A 19,249-nucleotide genomic window follows, 5' to 3' on the forward strand; every position below is an offset into this window, starting at 1 on the left:
CTGTGTCTAGTTTTGGGCTCCCCAGTTTAGGAGAGACAGAGACCTGCTGGAGAGAGACCAACAGAGAGCCATGAGGATGATCAGGGGACTTGAGCATCTCCTCTGTGATGAGAGACTGAGAGCCCTGTGGATGTTTAGTCTGGAGAGGAGAAGGCTGAGAGGGGAACTAATCAACATGTATCAATATCTGAGGGGTGGGTGTCCAGTGGAGGGAGCCAAGTTCTTTTTGGTGATGCACAGTAATAAACCAAGGAACAACAGGTTCAAACCTGAACATAGAAGATTTCCCCTCAATATGAGGAGGAACTTTTTTACAGTGATGGTGACAGAGTACTGGAGCAGGATGCCCAGAGGGGTTGTGGAGTCTCCTTCTCTGGAGACTTTCAAACCCGCCTGGATGCATTCCTGTGTTGACTACCCTGGGTGATGCTGTTCTGGCAGGAAGGTTGGACTGGCTGATCTCTGGAGGTCCCTTCCAACCTCTAATGTACTGTAATACTGTGAAATTTCTTCTTCACATGCAGGTACAGTGACTAAGGTCACCTCTGAAACTCGCCTTCAGTATGCTGAACAGTTCATATTGCATACTGCAGATGCAATCTACAGATAGTCTGTTCAGCTTGAACTTCTAAAGTTACTGCATTGTTTCCAGATCCATCTTCAAAAGTGGGAACCAGACCTGCAAATCTTCATAAGAGTTATCAGCACTGCTTCAACATTTCCAAGTTTCTACTTGAGTTCCTTTTCTAAAGGAGACTTAATCACAGGAAAAAGCTCAGGGGATACATAGCTAAGATCTTATACTACCCAAAATATCTAAGTTTCCTCCTAAATCATTGCTTTATTATGCAGAATCCCTCACCTTGAAATAGGACCCACAGGCTTCCTCCTATCCCCCTCCCTCCTCCCCACACCCCCCCTATAATCTTCTCATTTTTCTCCATCTCAATTTCTGTATCTCCAGTTTTACTGAAGGAGTTGATTACTCTGCAGATTCCCAGCTCTTCCTTCCCAGCAGCCTTTGTATCATCTGCCAACTTCACTACCAAAAATTCACTGCTGAAATCATTCAAAGTATCATTATTCTTGATCAGGACTTTCCTTTGAGACCCCCACTACAGACAGCCACACAACTGATATTTCCTTATTAGCAAACTAAATGTTGAGATCTGTCAGCCAGCCAGTTTTTAATGGGGGCTCTGTCAATTTTATGAAATTCCAGCTTGCAGTGAGCACTACTTGATCTGCCAGAAGGGCTCTCCTCTAATGTGCCATGGAGTTCAATTTGCATTTCCCATACTGCTCTGAGGAAGATTGTTACAGCCATTAAGGGCCGGTGAAGAGCCTGAAAATCTCCCTCTGTTGAAATTATTCTAATTGACCCAAATGATCCAGAGGAAAAGATACAACTCGAGAAGGCTGGCAGAAGTTGTTTTGTTACCTTGGATTCTCTGCATGCTTCAGAGCAAAGTGCTTTTGTGAATCAGAAGGAAGAATTCACCCCTCTCGTGCTTCTCAACTAGAACTGATTGGAGTCCATGAAAATGACAAATGCTGGAGGAAAATACATCCTTGGTACTAATTTGACATCCATATAATTACTACTGCTCATTGCTCTCCACAAAGAGCTAACAGTGAGAGATGGCTTCAGAAGATTTTTCTACTGTGAATGCTGCTCCTTTTCCTTTAAAAGTTTGGTATCAGCCTTGTAAGCACTACAAGAAGGGAGAAGGGCAGAACTTGTCCAGAGAAGGGCAACAAAGCTGGGGAGGGGTCTGGAGCACAGCCCTGTAAGGAGAGGCTGAGGGAGCTGGGGTTGTTTAGCCTGGAGAAGAAGAGGCTCAGGGGAGACCTTATTGCTGTCTACAACTCCCTGAAGGGAGGTTGTAGCCAGGTGGGGGTTGGTCTCTTCTCCCAGCAACCCAGCACCAGAGCAAGAGGACACAGTCTCAAGCTGTGCCAGGGGAAGTTTAGGCTGGATGTTAGGAAGAAGTTCTTCCCAGAAAGAGAGATTGGCCATTGGAATGTGCTGCCTAGGGAGGTGGTGGAGTCACCATCACTGGTGGTGATTAAGAGACTGGATGAGGCACTTGGTGCCATGGATTTGTTGATTAGATGGTGTTGGGTGATAGGTTGGACATGATGATCTTGAAAAAGTCTTTTCCAACCTGGTCTATTCTATTCTCTATTCTATTCTTTATTCTAGTCTCTCTTCTCTCCTATCCTATCCTCAACTACATCAGATTGCCCAGAGCACCCTGAATCTTTCACTCAGCAGTTTGTGGAAAGTCATCATTGCTAGAGTTTTTAAGCATGGTGAAGATGATTGATGACAGACATGAAGAAATTTGGTACCTGGAGAAATCTGTGTAGTTACAATTGCCCTATAAGCAAGGCCTGGGTAAGTAATTGTGTCTTAGCACCCTAATGTGAAAATTCATGTGCTCAGGGATAAAAAGGATGCATGAACAAAGAGTGGACTTTCAAGAAACTAATAGAAGCACTGCTTCAGAAAAGATAGGGATATCAGAGAGAGATTCCGCTGAACAGGTGCTCTTAGTGTGGCACTGATGAAAGGATGATACAGGCAGGGAAGCAATAAGCCCGAATAAGCAGGAAAATATCAAGTAAAACTAGAGAGGAATGAATTCTGAGGTGTGGAATATTGTGTAAGAGCTGAAGGAAATTGAAATACAAGAGCAAGATGTAGAAGAGCTTACTCAGTGACCGTTAAAAGTGCTGGATGTGTGCACTGAGTAGAAAAGGGGGGAAACCATCGAGGTGGTGGGGTAGGAGTATGGGCTAAAGATGGGTTCCTTTTAAATAAGAAAGAAAAAGATAAGCAATGTGGAGAGCAGGGCTCTGCTTTCATCAAAATCACTTTGAAAAACATTCTTCAGAGATGGAGCTGGAAGCCTTCTGCAGACACTCCAGGCTGAATTTTCAGTAGAGATAGCCACATAAGTAATGCTCTGAGATAACTGCTGGTGAGAATTGCATTAATCCATGAAAAACTCTCACAGGCTGAAGGCCTCTCTTATTGCTCCATGTTTTAGTTACCTGCATTCTTAATCTTTTTTTTTTTTTTCCCCTGAACAACTGCTTTATCACCAAGCAGAGATGCTTCTTTAAGCAATTAATGAGGAGTTACCAGAAAACATGCTTGAAGAAAATATGCTTGGGTGGAATGATCAAAAAGTGTCTTAGTTTAAATGAAAGAGCACGACAAGTGATAGTAATGAAAAAGGTCCAATACAAAATAAGCTCACTAAGGTGAGCTAAGGGAAATGGCCAGTGAATTTAGATGGGTGGACAAGCTACTGTAGCCTTCCAGTATCTGAAGGGGGGCTACAAGAAAGCTGGGGAGGGACTTTTGAGGGTGTCAGGGAGTGATAGGACTGGGGGGAATGGAACATAACTAGAAATGGGTAGATTGAGATTGGGTGTTAGGAATAAGCTCTTTCCCATGAAAGTGGTGAGACACTGGCACAGGTTGCCCAAGGAGGTGGTGGAAGCCTCATCCCTGGAGGATTTTGCAGCCAGGCTGGATGTGGCTGTGAGCAACCTGTTGTAGTATGAGGTATCATAGTATAGTATCACAGTATCAGTCAGGATTAGAAGGGACCACAAGGATCATCTAGTTCCAACCCCCCTGCCATGGGCAGGGACACCCCACACTAGGTCAGGCTGGCCAGAGCCTCATCCAGCCTGGGCTTAAACACCTCCAGGGACAGGGCCTCGACCACCTCCCTGGACAACCCATTCCAGGGCTTCACCACTCTCATGGTGAAGAACTTCCTCCTCACATCCAGCCTGAGGTGTCCCTGCCCATGGCAGGGGGGTTGGAACTAGATGATCCTTGTGGTCCCTTCCAACCCTAACTAGTCTTTCTATTCCATTCCATTCCGTAATGTTGAGGCTTGGTGTAATGAAGATGACTCAATATTAAGCAGTGAAAAGCACAATCTTCTGCACTTTTACCATAATGATAATAATTTCTACCAGGAGCTGGGGGTTTATAAACTGACAATAACCAATAAGGAGAGCTCTTCAGTGTAGCAGGCAGAGATATTTCAAATACTAAAAGATGAAAATTGGGTCTGGATAAATAATAGGCTAAAAAAAAGGGAGGAAAAAAAAAGACACTTTTGGTAGCAAGAACAATTGCTAAACTAATTTGTCAGTGGCTGAGGTGGATTTTTATCACTGTGGTGTTAAAATACAGATTTTGAACTGAGATTGGAGTTCAGATAATGCCCATGTCTTGGGTTTGTGTGGCAAGGTTCTCATAGTGGGGGAGGCTACAGGGGTGCTTTCTGAGAGAAGCTGCTAGAAGCTTCCCCTGAATCTGATTCAGCCAATGCCAGCTGGTTCCAAGATCCCAGGATGTTAGGGCTTGGAAGGGACCTACAAAGATCATGGAGTCCAAGCCCCCTGCCAGAGCAGGGCCGTGGAATCTAGCACAGGTTGCACAGGAACACATCCAGATGTGTCTTGAAAGTCTCCAGAGAAGGTGATGGGTCAACCAGTGGCCAAAGCTGAGGCCATCAGTGATGGTGGGAGCACCTCTGGGATAATTATCATGCTCTGTTGACTAACTCCTTGTAGAGCTGGAAGTTCGTTTACCTAAATATCAGGGTCTTGACTTTACCCTTTGCCTGACCTATATTCCTCAGGTCTATGAACTTCACCAGAGTGTGATCACTGCAGCCCAGGCTGCCTCCACTCTTGACATCACCAATTAGCTCTCTTGTTTCTTGTTTGGAAGGTCATTCTTGCTCTTGGATTCCAGCCATCAGAGTTGCTTATTTATGATATTTATTTCTTGGGACAAGCCTGTCCTTAGCTCTGTGTTGGTGTTAGTTGATGCTCAATACTTGCCAAACCTTTTGATCCAGGAGAGGAAAGGGTTTGTGTTGTGAAGAAGAAGTGGTAAAGCAGGAAACCAGAAAGTGTGAGTTGTACTCTCTAGATCAGGCTTAGCAAGCAGCTTACCTGTGTGCTTCAGCTACCTTAGGAGTTGTTGAACTATCCCTTTGGGGCAGCTAAGCCTTGATGATCTTCTCTTTCTCTCTTTGTTCAGTATGCAATCTGCTGTCCCTCTCAGCTTCTGACTTTACTCTACCCCAGGCTAGTATTGTCTTTCAGTGTAAATATATGAAGTGCACAAGCTCTTTCTCCCCTTCCTTAGAAGTTCCTGTAAGTTTATAGTGCTGTTTAGTGCCTTCAGAATACAGCAAAAGAATGTGCTGTGCATTGATAGGCTAATAACAGATCAGTGTCCCTGAAAAAGAGGTGAGAGGTGAAAGAGTGTGCAGCCAGAATTCTTTCCTTTAAAAACAAGAAAGTTAAAGAAATAACAGCTAGTGTGGTTATAAAATCAGGCATTCAAAAGCTAACATTGCAGTGAGAATAATACAGCTTTGTCCACACTCCAAGGTTGCATCTGTAATTAAAGAGATTGCTCCCACAGATGAGAGGCTTTATCTGCTGACTACTGTTGCTCCATATTGAGCAGAAGGTCCTTCAGTACTAGTTCCTTTATGCTCCAAAGTCCTCAAGCTACATCTTGTAAACTAAATTAAAGACTAGTAGGCTTAATAAACAGAAGAAAGGGTAGCAGTAAAGAACAGCAACTCATAGATTCATAGAATGGTTTGGGTTGGAAGGGACCTTGAAGATCATCCAGTTCCAACCCCCCTGCCATGGGCAAAGACGCCTTCCACTAGCCTGGGTTGGATGAGGCCTTGAGCACCTCCAGGGAGGGGGCATCCACAGCCTCTGGGCAACCTCTTCCAGTGTCTCAGTACCCTCACTGTCAAGAATTCCTTCTTCATCTCCTCTCCTCCAGCTTCAATCCTTTCCCTCTTGACCACACCTGTCCCTGAGGCTCAGCACAATAATGGACTCGTGCACTAAGCCAGCCAGCCAGCCCCCTGGATATTTGAATAAGACAAACAGAAAATGACAATGTGGTTTCCCCCTGTTAGCTTTCAGTCTTGCCTCTGACATTTTGGTTTTATTTCCACTCTCTCCTTTATCGCCTCCCTCAACTGAGTGCATGTTTAACAATGAAACCTCCTTGTCTCATTCTGAGACGCTGGCAATGACAATGTGGTTTCCTCCTATTAGCTTTCAGTCTTGCCTCTGACATTTTGCTTTTACTTCCACTCTCTCCTTTATCACCTCCCTCAACTGAGTGCATGTTTAACAATGAGACCTCCTTGTCTCATATTCTGAGGTGCTGAAATGCTGTGTCAACACCAGGAAGAGAACAAAATTCCGCCCTGGCATTCGGACCCCAAAAGTCCAGGTCCCAAACAAGCAGAACAAAAACGTTGCTGTTGTAACTAAGCTTTGTAATTCAATAGTAAAAATGTTCTGTGGGTTATTATTGCTTTGAAAGATAATTGGAAATCCTGTTCAATAACCTTGTTGTACAAGTACTGACATATACTCTGAAGATGTGCAATCTGACACCAGATTTTATCTGCATAATTGAAGCAGACTGAGATGAATGCACTATAGCCTGATTCTGTTTTTCTGACTCTTAAATGTCTGCAGCTGGACAGAATGTGATGCCTTCACTCAAAGCTGGAAATTTCAACTTATGTTGTCCATATTTCTTCATTTCTTCCTTGCAGCAGAAGCCTGCAGCTGCCTGTCCATCCAGAGCACATGTCCTGTGGAGCACAGACCTGTGAGGAGAGGCTGAGGGAGCTGGGGTTGCTTAGCCTGGAGAAGAGGAGGCTCAGGGGAGACCTTCTTGCTCTCTACAACTACCTGAAGGGAGGTTGTAGCCAAATGGGGATTGGTCTCTTCTCCCAGGCATCCAGCACCAGAACAAGAGGACACAGTCTCAAGCTGTGCCAGAGGAAGTTCAGGCTAGATGTTAGGAAGAAATTCTTCTCAGAAAGTGTAATTGGCCATTGGAATGGTTAGGCTGGAGGTGAGGAAGAAGTTCTTCATAGAAAGAGAGATTTGCCATTGGAATGTGCTGCCCAGGGAGGTGGTGGAGTCACCATCACTGGAGGTGTTTAAGAAGAGCCTGGATGAGGCACTTGGTGCCATGGTTTAGTTGCTTAGATGGTGTTGGATGATAGGTTGGACTTGATCTCAAAGGTCTTTTCCAACCTGGTTAATTCTATTCTGTTCTATTCTACTCCATTCAGAAGGGAGTTATTCTTAACCTGGGTTCTACTGGCAACAAGGTGAATACAGCCAAACATCTCCAGCTCTTTGCACTCTGGCTTATTATTCATGATTATTCATTATTCATGTTTTAATATATTGGATTGAGGCATGTCCCAGACTGTGTCCTCTTGTTCTGGTGCTGGTTGCCTGGGAGAAGAGACCAACCCCTTCCTGGCTACAACCTCCTTTCAGGTAGTTGTAGACAGCAATAAGGTCTCCCCTGAGCCTCCTCTTCTCCAGGCTAAGCAACCCCAGCTCCCTCAGCCTCTCCTCACAGGGCTGTGCTCCAAACCCCTCCCCAGCTTTGGTGCCCTTCTCTGGACACATTCAAGTCACACTCAATGTCCTTCTGAAATTGAGGGGCCAAGAACTGGACACAGGACTCAAGCTGTGGCCTAACAGTGCCAAGTACAGACAGAGAATGACTTCCCTGCTCCTGCTGGCCACACAATTTCTGATGAATGTGATAAATGAACCTGAAGGTAAAGCCTTGCCACAAACTTCATGGGATTCCCATGTGATTGTGCTGTGACAGTGACAGAAAAGTTGTCACTCAGCATCTTCAGGGGACCAGTCAACAATATGACAGAACTAAGAGATTTGGGGAAGAAAGCAGATTTGTCAGAGGCTTTCAAAAGCAGATACTGAGGCTGAGATTGCATCTGACTGCACCTCCAACATGAATGAAACAAGTCTAGGCTGTTGAATTGTCTATCACATAAGCAGCTTACCGACTTACACCACGTTCCTTTGACAGGGAAAGCCAAGGATTTAACACATAATTATCTCCTCCACCTCTGAAACAAATTCAGAGGCAAATTATTTTTCCTCAATTTGATCCAGCATGCACCTGGTAGGGAAGAGCTGGCAAGGTTTCATGCATGCCATGCTTTCAACACAACATTATTCCAGACATTTACACTTAATAGTTATATGCAAATTGATGCTTTGACTACTGAGTGACAAAACTGCCTTCCTTCTAGCTGCCTAGGAAGTGCAGCTTTCCTTCCTGTAAGTCCTTCCTCTACTCCTAAATTATGTTCTAACATCTCAGCTAAGGGGGAAAAGACAACTGGGTTGAGTTAAATTGGCTCAGCATAAACCCTTTACAGTGAGTTTTCCACAGAAAGAGTAAAAATATCTAGGAATGTTCCTTTAATAAACTCCTACTGGCTCAAGATCAGATCCAGCACTGCTTTACATCTACAACTCTTCCTGCCAGAAGATCATATCTGAACACAGCAAACTATAATTGCCTTGTCATGATTTAATATAGAATCGTAGAAGCAACCAGGTTGGAAAAGACCTCAGAGATCATTGAGTCCAACCTGTCACCCAACACCTCATGACAACTAAACCATGGCTCCAAGTGTCATATCCAATCCCTTCTTGAACACCACCAGGGATGGGGACTCCACCACCTCCCTGGGCAGCATACTCCAGTGGACAATTACTCTTTCTCGGAAGGACTTCCTCCTTAACTCCAGCCTAAACTTCCCCTTCTTAAATTGAGGAAACCCTGAACTGGACAGAGGACTCAAAGTGTGTCCTAACCAGTGCTGAGTACAGGGGTAGAATGACTACATAGAATAAACCAGGTTGGAAGAGACCTTCAAGATCATCACATCCAACCCATCAACCAATCCAACCCACCTCAACAACTAACCTATGGCACCAAGCACCCCATCAAGTCTCCTCCTGAACACCTCCAGTGATGGTGACTCCACCACCTCCCCAGGCAGCCCATTCCAATGGGCAATCACTCTCTCTGTATAGGACTTCTTCTTAACATCCAACCTAAACCTCCCCTGGTGCAGCCTGAGACTGTGTCCTCTTGTTCTGGTACTGATTGCCTGTGAGAAGAGACCAACCCCCACCTGGCTACAACCTCCCTTCAGGTAGTTGTAGAGAGCAAGAAGGTCACCCCTGAGTCTCCTCTTCTCCAGGCTAAGCAACCCCAGCTCCCTCAGTCTCTCCTCATAGCGCTTGTGCTCCAAACCCCTCTTCAGCCTCATTGACATTCAAGTGTCTCAATGTCCTTCTTAAATTGAGGAGACCCTGAACTGGCCAGAGGACTCAAGGTGTGTCCTAACCAGTGCTGAGTACAGGGGCAGAATGACTTCCCTGCTCCTGCTGGCAGATACAGATTGCCCACTATCCCCCCCCAAAAAAGCAATACCTTACAAGAGGAGAGACTGTAAATAAAGCATTCACAAATCTACTCTAGCACGGAACATTATTTTTCCCAGTTGCAGAAAATCATTTCATTTTATTGCTGTTGTATCTGGCTTGTTATGTTGAGAGTTAAAATCTGCATGAAGCAGATTGTTGCCCTCTTTCACAAAACGTGCCCCAGCTCTGGTTCACATCCTCTGTTTACTGAAGTATTTTATAAGGGCTTACCCCCAATATCCGGCCGGAGCTTGTTATCATATCCTTGAAGCAAGGAGTCCAGGATGTGAGTGACATCCCCACCATGAATCTTTGGTGCAAGGACCCATGTTTTGTTCACAGTTAGATCTTCATCATCCTCATCATCTGCTTTATCAGCTCTATGGTTAGTGAACAAAAAGAGGAAGAGGAAAAAGGAGGTTAGGTTAAAAGATATTCATCTCGACAGTGAAACTCAGATACACAAGGGGTGAGGGAAAAGCTGCTGAAATATTGGACATTATTGAGAGTACTTCATAAAGCTTCAAATGCACTCTGGTGCCAAGAGAAAGTGGCAGGCCCTTACTAAAACAAAACAGAATTAGATACAGAATTAAGCAGGTTGGAAAAAACTTTTGAGATCAAGTCCCTGATGTGTCAAGATCCCTGACACCCTCAAAAGTCCCTCCCCAGCTTTCCTGTAGCCCCCTTCAGATACTGGAAGGCCACAATTAGATCACCTGGGAGCCTTCTCTTCTCAGACTGAACAGCCCCAACTCCCTCAGTCTGTCCTCATAGCAGAGCAGCTCCATGGCCAGATCATCCTCATGGCCCTTCTCTGGATGCCTTCCAGCACCTCCAGATCCTTCTTGTCCTAGGGACTCCAGAACTGGACACAGTGCTCCAGCTGGGGTCTCACCAGAGTGGAGAGAGGAGGAGAATCACCTCCCTCATCCTGCTGGCTATGCTTCTCTCGATGCAGCCCAAGATGTGATTGGATGTGTTGGAAGGCATCTCGAATATCATCTAGTTCCAAACCCCTGCCATGGGCAGGGACACCTTCCACTAGAGCACATTGCTCAAGTCCAACCTGTCCTTGAACACCTTCAGGGAGGGGGTATCATCCACAGCCTCCCTGGGCAACCTGCTCCAGTGTCTCACCACCCTCACCAGGAAATATTAATTACAAAATACATTAAAATATACATTTTTATTGCAACAACCTATAGTTAATTTGCTGCACCATTCCTTTCAGTTAGAAATAACCTTTGGTAGCTACCTGTCTTATCAAGATGAAACAACCATATAAGGAAAACCTTTCCACATTCATTTATTGCCTATCTGTTAATGAGGGAAGCTGCAATGTATAGTTAATCACTAAGTCATTAGGAAGAAACTGCAATACCCTGATTGTGTCTGCAGATTGGCTCAGAGAGCACCAAGAGGGCAAAGAGTGCCTGGATGTAGCTTTCTTTCCATTTGTATCAAACAAATGTGGACTTCAGCATTCCTCCAGCACTGAAGTTTGCAATCTGTATTACTCACCCAGCTTATTTCAGGGAACTATGGGCTTCAATTCAAGCAGAGTGCATCACAGTGATAGCAGCAGCTCTGACAGTCACACCACACATCTTCAACAAATGGGCACTGGCTAGCAGTTATTACAGAACCACAGAATTTCAGGGGCTGGAAGGGACCTTGGAAGATCATCCAGTCCAACCCCACTGCCAGAGCAGGGTCACCTACACCAGATTACACTGGAATGCATCCAGGCATGTTTTTAATATCTTCAGAGAGGGAGACTCCACAACCCCCCTGGGCAGCCTTACAGGATGCATGTAGTCCATATAAGCCAGTTCTAATGGTAACATAAGCCCAGGCACTCCAGTAAAGGACAGCAATTGAATGACTGTCCTTGTACTAATTGGTATTGTACAGCAAAACCAAACATGCTGCTGCAATGTCATTAGAAAGGGACTTAAGGGCTTCTAAATTACACAGACACGCTGCTGTCACAACCAAGGGTGGACTTTTTCAGTACATTTATCTCAGTATCACAGTGCATTGGAGGTTGGAAGTGACCTCCAGAGATCAGCAAGTCCAACCCCCCTGCCAAACCCAGGGTAGTCTGCACAGGAATGCATCCAGGTGGGTTTGGAAAAGCTCCAGAGAAGGAGACTCCACAACCTCTCTGGGCAGCCTGCTCCAGGGCTCTGGCACTCTCATTGTCAAGAAGTTTCTACTAATGTTGAGGTGAAATCTTCTATGTTCAAGCTTGAACCTGTTGTTCCTTGTCTTAGTACTGTGCACCACCAAAAAGAGCTTGGCCCCCTCCACTTGACACCCATCCCTCAGGTATTTATAGATATTGACTAGATCCCCTCTCAGCCTTCTCCTCTCCAGGCTTAACAGCCCCAGGGCTCTCAGTCTCTCTTCATGAGGGAGATGCTCAGGTCGCTTAATCATCCTTGTGGCTCTCCCTTGGACTCTCTTCAGCAGGTCTCTGTCTCTCTTGAACTGGGGAGCCCAAAACTGGACAGAGTATTCCAGGTGTGGTCTCATCAGGGCAGAGCAGAGGTGGAGAAGAACCTCCCTAGACCTGCTGGACACACTTTTCTTGGTGCACCCCAGGACACCACTGGCTCTCTTGGCCACATTTCCTACAGGAATGAAGACCACTGCTGTGTTACACATGGAGACTACACCTCCAAGAGGAAAGGACAGATGGAGTACTTGTGCATGGCTTTTATCACACTCCACTGCAGGAATGCACCAAAGCAGCCTGCATGCAAAAGACCTTGCATCAGCTCTCAAATAATAGTGAAAATCAAGACTGTCACTGCTGTGGAAAAGGATTAGTGGCTTTGGCATGCCTGCTTAATTTAGGAAGTGCAACAGGGAATTTGCCACAGCTCAGTAGGTTCCCAGAGGATGAACAAAAGGCACTGCCTGCTTGTATATCAGGACTTTCATACCTGCAAACAAGTTGCAAGGGTCTATTATAGCTGAGAGTAATATGGACTCTAAATACAAGGTTCCCTGACAGCTTCCCCTGTAGCAGTCTGCAAAGTGCTTGCTTTCTTTTAAGTTGAAATGCACCATAAACCACTTGGTCTTTACTTTACTACACAGACATTACAGAAATGCCAGAGATTAAATATTTAACATTTCCCATTAGCAGGAGCCCACTAACAGGAGCACTAAAAGAAGTAGGAAACTAGGTTTTGGAGCTGTCCACTCTTTCTCCCTCAGAGCTACCTTCTGCCAGATCTTTGATCTTTCAGCACCATGCAGCTTTCTTGAGTACATCCTTTTGGTCTGCTTGCACTTTATGTCATCTAATTGCTACATAAATGAGGTTATGGTTGCTAAGAGTGCAGAGGCATTGCTGGTCTTTCCCCAGGAGCATTAAGATGATGAGGAGCAAAACTTAATTTATAAGCAGCTCTCTAAGGCAAGAGACATGCCCACTACAAAACTGACCTTTTCTTCTGTGCCCACTGCAAAAGTGACCTTTTCTTCCTCTCCTTCTTCTTGCCCTCCATCTCACAAGCAGGGGAAAGCATGGTGAAGCTGCCAGAGTTCATAGAATCATTCAGGTTGGAAAAGACCCCTGGGATCAAGTCCAGCCACTGACCCTGCTCTAGGAAGTTCAATCCTAAACCATAACCCCAAGCACCCAGTTTTGCACAGAATCTCAGGGTCAGCTCAATTATTTGCAGGGAATTTGAAGTGATGGTGACACAGTTTTGTCCTGCTTTAGTGTTCTCTCCACACTATTATTAAGAGCAGCACAGATCTAGCCGAAATGAAAAGTACAAGAGGTCAGGCCTTTCCCACCTAAACCCAAGAGGAGATACAACCATGATACCTTCACTCACAGTCACTGCAACATCCTGACATTTTCAAGTGTTCTCAATTTTATTTATAGAGTCACAGGACAGCTCTGGTGGAAAAAGAGATCATGGGAGCTCTCTAGACCACTCTCCTGCTGACAGCAGGGCCAGCACTGAGGTCACAGCAGGTTGCTTAAGGCTTGATTCACACTGGCACTCCAAGGATGACAACGATATGACGTCTCTGAGTAACCTGCTCTCCACATCTCTCTTTTCCCCTATTTACCATAGTTAAATAAACTTGGAATTAACAAGAAAAACAACCAACCAAACAAATACACTTCAGATTTCCACTTTCTGCCCTCTGGTCCTGCTCCAATTTTAGAACTCTGAATTATAGTATAGGATAACTCTGAATTATAGATAGGATATAGGACAGGACGGAACAGAATAGAATAGAATTAACCACATTGGAAGAGACCTTTGAGATCAATAAGTCCAACTTATCATCTATCACCATCTAATCAACTAAACCATGGCACCAAGCACCCCATCAAGTTTCTTCCTAAAACACCTCCAGTGATGGTGACTCCACCTCCTCCCTGGGCAGCACATTCCAATGGCCAATCTCTCTTGCTGGGAGGAACTTCTTCCCAACATCCAGCCTAACCTTCCCCTGGCACAGCTTGAGACTGTGTCCTCTTGCTCTGGTGCTGCTTGCCTGGGAGAAGAGACCAACCCCCACCTGGCTACCACCTCCCTTCAAGCAGTTTTAGGGAGCAAGAAGGTCTCCCCTGAGCCTCCTCTTCTCCAGGCTAAGCAACCCCAGAAATAGGTATAGAGCTGAGGACACTGATAGCTTTACAGAAAGGTCTTAATAATTCAGTTTCAGAGGAGGAGGGGAAAATTCCATCCCAACATCCCAGAGGTTTTCCAGTCACTACTAAGCAAATAGATTTAAGGAGGCACTTATATTAAAGGCAATATTTCTCTGTGCCTGACAAGAGCCTTGGCTTAAAATGCACATCTCCCACTACTTACCCACAATCATCTCGCTTTGTCTAGAAAATAAGACAGTCTGAACAAAGTGCCAACTGCCAGAAGAGAAATACACTGGAGTTCCATACCAGTACACAAGGTTAGCCAGAGCTTGTGGCTTACTAATCTATTAGCTAAAGCAGCACACACAGAAATCAATAGAACCAAACATGAAGGAACTAGAATCAATCATAGAATCAATAAGGTTGGAAAAGATTTCAGAGAACATCAAGTCCAACCTATCAGCCTACACCTCATGACTAACTAAACCATCGCTCCAAGTGCCACATCCAATCCCTTTTTGAACACCCCCAGGGACAGGAACTCCAACATCTCCCTGGGCAGCACATTCCAATGGCCAGTCTCTCTTGTTGTGAAGAACTTTCTCCTCACCTCAAGCCTAAACTTTCCCTGGCACAGCTTGAGACTGTGGCCTCTTGTTCTGGTGCTGCTTGCCTGGGAGAAGAGACCAACCCCCACCTGGCTACAACCTCCCTTCAGGGAGTTGTAGAGAGCAATGAGGTCTTCCCTGAGCCTCTTCTTCTCCAGGTTAAACACCCTCAGCTCCCTCAGCCTCTCCTCACAGGGCTGTGCTCCAGACCTCTCCCCAGCCTCGTTGCCCTTCTCTGGGCACGTTAACTTGGACCACACCTGTTCTATACAGGGAAAGGACTTAGTCTTACTCTTTCTGTTGCTATCTTACTGACCTTTTCAGAGATGATTGATTGTGATTAACCCATCCAGCTACCACCAGCCCATCTTTTAAACTCTTCCTTAAAGTATGCTCAAGACCAGTGAACATGCCATAAAAGCTGCAGTGCTGAGGGCACCCAGTGCTACACTTCTGATTCCTAAGCTGTAGCAGCCACAGGACTGAGATAAGAAAGAAATTATGCTGGTTGGAAGAAAAAGAAGTGTCCAGAATATATAGAAAGTCTTCTGTACTCTCTCCAGTGAAGCAGAGCACACAACATCTGTCAACCTGAATTCTCAGTCTGGGTGTCACATAAAAGTCCCCCAAAAGAACACCTAGACACAAGAGGACAACAGGACAGACGCTGTGTGCATGTTCATTTCTAGGGGCTGGATCACTGAGCTTTGTCTTACTGAACAGATTTGAACTACTCTGTTTCAAAGGTATAAATCTCTTAAGGTTTACACTCAGCAAGATCAGTTGAGATGATCTATCAGGATGATGATCTATCAGGATGATGATCTATCAGGATTGAACCTAAGTTCTTAGACCACATTCTTTAAGGAATTATTCACTTTTGGGAGATAAGGTGGTCCAAACCTCTTGGCTTTACTTAAATCATTATGCATCTCACTTTGTAAACTCTAGTTGATATTTGTTTTCCTCCTGGATTTGGAATGAGGCAGAAGGAAAGAGAGAAGACAGCAAACTTATTCCAAACCAGAAAAAATAGAATAGAATAGAATAGAATAGAATAGAATAGAATAGAATAGAATAGAATAGAATAGAATAGAATAGAATAGAATAGAATAGAATAGAATAGACCTGGTTGTAACCAGGTGGGAGTTGGTCTCTTCTCCCAGGGAACCAGCACCAGAACAAGAGGACACAGTCTCAAGCTGTGCCAGGGGAGGTTTAGGCTCAAAGTGAGGAGAAAGTTCATCACAGAAAGAGAGATTAGCCATTGGAATGTGCTGCCCAGGGAGGTGGTGGAGCCCCTGTCCCTGGAGGTGTTCAAGCACTTGGAGACATGATTTAGTTGTCATGAGGTATTAGGTAGGACTTGATGATCTCTGAGGTCTTTTCCAACCTGGCTGATTCTATGATCCTATGTTTTACTTATTCTCTGCGTATTTTTTTCCAGTTAACCCACCACATACTGTTAGGTTAATTCTTCTTTGGGCTACACAACCTGTGTTGTGCTCTTTCCCTTCTTTAATCTCATATTTATCTATCTGTAATTTCCTGCCCTGTTTATACTTTCCCTTCTCCTGCCTGAGTTTTAGGTGTAGGAATGAATGTGGACCTTAAATCAGCAGTAAATTTATCATGGAGGAGCATGAGAAAAGAAACATAAGACTGTATAGAGAAGCCACATAAAGTTCTTAGTATTAAACAAGAAAAGCTTTGTGTAAAAGAGAAAAGAACAATCATAGCACTAACAGGATCACAGGATGTCAGGGGTTGGAAGAAACCTCTGGAGATCATTGATTCCAACCCCCCTGCCAGAGCAGGAACAGAGGATCTAGCACAGGTCTCACAGGAACACATCCACATGTGTCAGGAAAGTCTCCAGAGAAGGAGATTCCACAGCCTCTCTGGGCAGCTTGTTTCAGTGCTCTGTGACCCTCACAGGGAAGAAGTTCCTCCTCATGTTGAGGTGGAGCCTCCTGTGTTGTAGTTTCTACCCATGGCCTCTTGTCCTATCTCAGGGAGCAAGTGAGCAGAGCCTGTCCCCTCCCTCCTGACTCCCAGCCCTCAGATATTTATAAACATTTATTAAATCCCCTCTCAGTCTTCTCTTCTCCAGACCAAAAAGCCTCAGGTCCCTCAGCCTCTCCTCATCAGTCAGTGCTCCAAGCCCTTGATCATCCTGGTAGCCCTCCCTTGGACTCTCTCCAGCAGATCCCTGTCCCTCTTGAACTGGGGAGCCCAGAACTGGACTCAATACTCCAGGTGAGGTCTCGCCAGGGCAGAGTAGAGGGGGAGGAGAACCTCCCTTCATCTCCTGGACACTCTCCTCTTAATGCACCCCAAGGATAAAAGCAGGAGCATCTGCTGTTCATGCCACAGGACAAAAAGTGCTGCCTGTGTATTTGAATGTTTAGACCATCAGACTTGTGATACCTTAACACATATCACAAGTATCAGGTGATCAAGCTCTCTTGAGTCGCTGCAGCTTTGAAGTACAGCTCTGAAAGAATCATAGAGCCATAGAATCAGTAAGGTTGGAAAAGACCTTAAAGATCATCGAGTCCAACCTCTCACCCAAGACCTCAGAGACACACTTTCTCTCACACACAATACTCTAAGTACAATTACATTTAGTCCCAGCAAGGCCCTCACTTAAAAACCTTATCAAATTTCTTATAAGATGATCTTTGACATCTCTGTGGTGTCTGATATCACAAACACCGCTCTGAACAGAAATGGCTGAACAGCGCAGCCAGCCTTAACTATGAGCACTTAATGAAGGCTCCACCTGACTGCAAAGAACAATCTAAGACAGGGGAATTTTTCAAGGTGAAGAACAACAGGTATTATTAAAGATCTGTTCCAGACCAAAATCAACTCTCAGAAAATCCCCCATGCTGTTTGAAACCATCACTGGTCAAATTTGTTATCACTTCAAATGGCTTTTAAGGACCTCAGTAGAATTATTATCTGAGCCCAGAGCAGCAGAGATATTCTTTATCTGTCAGTCTTCTCATATAACACAGAATTAATCTTATCTCCTTGACAGTTCATCCAAATACTGATATACTCAGACCAGCAGAACTGCTGCCTCTACTCCTATCAAGCTGCAGTCCAGAAATCAATTGAAAATTTTCTTCACATCTATCTACCTACAGGTAATTCTCTGTGCCAGTTAAGAGCTGCTGGACATATTCAGCCTGATTAGTACAGTGATAGCATTTTGACAGTCTTAGTAAAAATGGCTTTTTTTTCCCCCCCATATGTGACCCCCACAGACATACTTCCCAGTTTCTTAGACCCAATCATAGAATCAACAAGGTTGGAAAAGACCTCAGAGATCATCAAGTCCAGCCTACTACTTATCACCTCATGACTACTAAACCATGTGGCTCCAAGTGCCACATCGAGGTTGGTCTCTTCTCCCAGGCAACCAGCACCAGAACAAGAGGACACAGTCTCAGGCTGTGCCAGGGGAGGTTCAGGCTGGAGGTCAGGAGGAAGTTTTACACAGAGAGAGTGATTGCCCACTGGAATGGGCTGCCTGGGGAGGTGGTGGAGTCGCCGTCACTGGAGGTGTTCAGGAGGAGACTTGATAGGGTGCTTGGTGCCATGGGTTAGTTGATTAGGTGGTGCTGGAGGATAGGTTGGACGTGATGATCTCTTCCAACCTGGTTTATTCTATTCTATTCTATTCTATTCTATTCTATTCTATTCTATATGTGGTTACCTCCAGGGACAGTGACTCCACCACCTCCCTGGGCAGCACATTCCAGTGGCCAAGCTCTGTTGCTGGGAAGAACTTTCTCCTCACCTGCAGCCTAAATTTCCCCTGGAACAGCTTGAGACTGTGTCCTCTTGTTCTGGTGCTGCTTGCCTGGGAGAAGAGATCAACCCCCTCCTGGCTACAACCTCCCTTCAGGTAGTTGTAGAGAGCAATGAGGTCTCCCCTGAGCCTCCTCTTCTCCAGGCTAAGCAACCCCAGCTCCCTCAGCCTCTCCTCACAGGGCTGTGCTCCAGACCTCTCCCCAGCCTCGTTGCCCTTCTCTGGACACGTTCAAGTGTCTCAATGTCCTTCTTAAATTGAGGGGCCCAGAACTGGACACAGTACTCAAGGTGTGTCCTAAGCAGAGCTGAGTACAGGGACACCAGGACCTCCCTGCTCCTGCTGGCCACACTGTTCCTGATGAACACTATTTCTGATGAAAACAATTACCTGTGTCTGCACCCTTGTATTTTATGCTACACAACAGAGAGCGATATTCTTGGCACAATGAGACAACAAACCATATCCAAAGAAAACACAAAATTCACACACAAAACCCCCAACCTAAAAACAAAAAACCACCAACTGTTTCCTGTCATTTTCCACATCACCATGCAATTCAGAAGGGATCTTGGAAAGCTAACTTCTACTCAAAGAAGGGCCAATACTGAATTCAGGCCATGATGCATACACTGGGACCTTTAAAAATACCATGGACAGAGATGCCACAACCTACACTGGACAACATATTCTACTGTTAAATGAACATCCCAGTGTTAATCCCAGTTAGCTGGGATTTCCTTGTTGCATGACATCACCATTGTTCCTCATCCTCTTACCATGCACTGTTTTGGAATCATAGAATCATAGGATTTT

At 45.1% G+C, this 19,249-nt stretch overlaps 1 protein-coding gene across 3 annotated transcripts in view; it reads right to left on the bottom strand.

Annotated features, from left to right (window-relative positions):
• Positions 1–19,249, bottom strand: part of GABRG1 (gamma-aminobutyric acid type A receptor subunit gamma1) — an 80,137-nt gene that overhangs the window by 44,653 nt on the left and 16,235 nt on the right. For all 3 annotated transcript variants that reach the window (XM_068137637.1, XM_068137636.1, XM_068137635.1), the window contains exon 2: positions 9,598–9,746. In XM_068137637.1, the coding sequence (XP_067993738.1) occupies positions 9,598–9,746 (149 nt within the window). The remainder of the gene's footprint in view (positions 1–9,597; positions 9,747–19,249) is intronic.

Source organism: Melanerpes formicivorus, unplaced genomic scaffold (genome assembly GCF_026170545.1).
Source record: "Melanerpes formicivorus ecotype bairdi unplaced genomic scaffold, bMelFor1.0.p_v2 SCAF_4, whole genome shotgun sequence".
In the NCBI taxonomy this organism is placed as follows: Eukaryota; Metazoa; Chordata; class Aves; order Piciformes; family Picidae; genus Melanerpes; species Melanerpes formicivorus.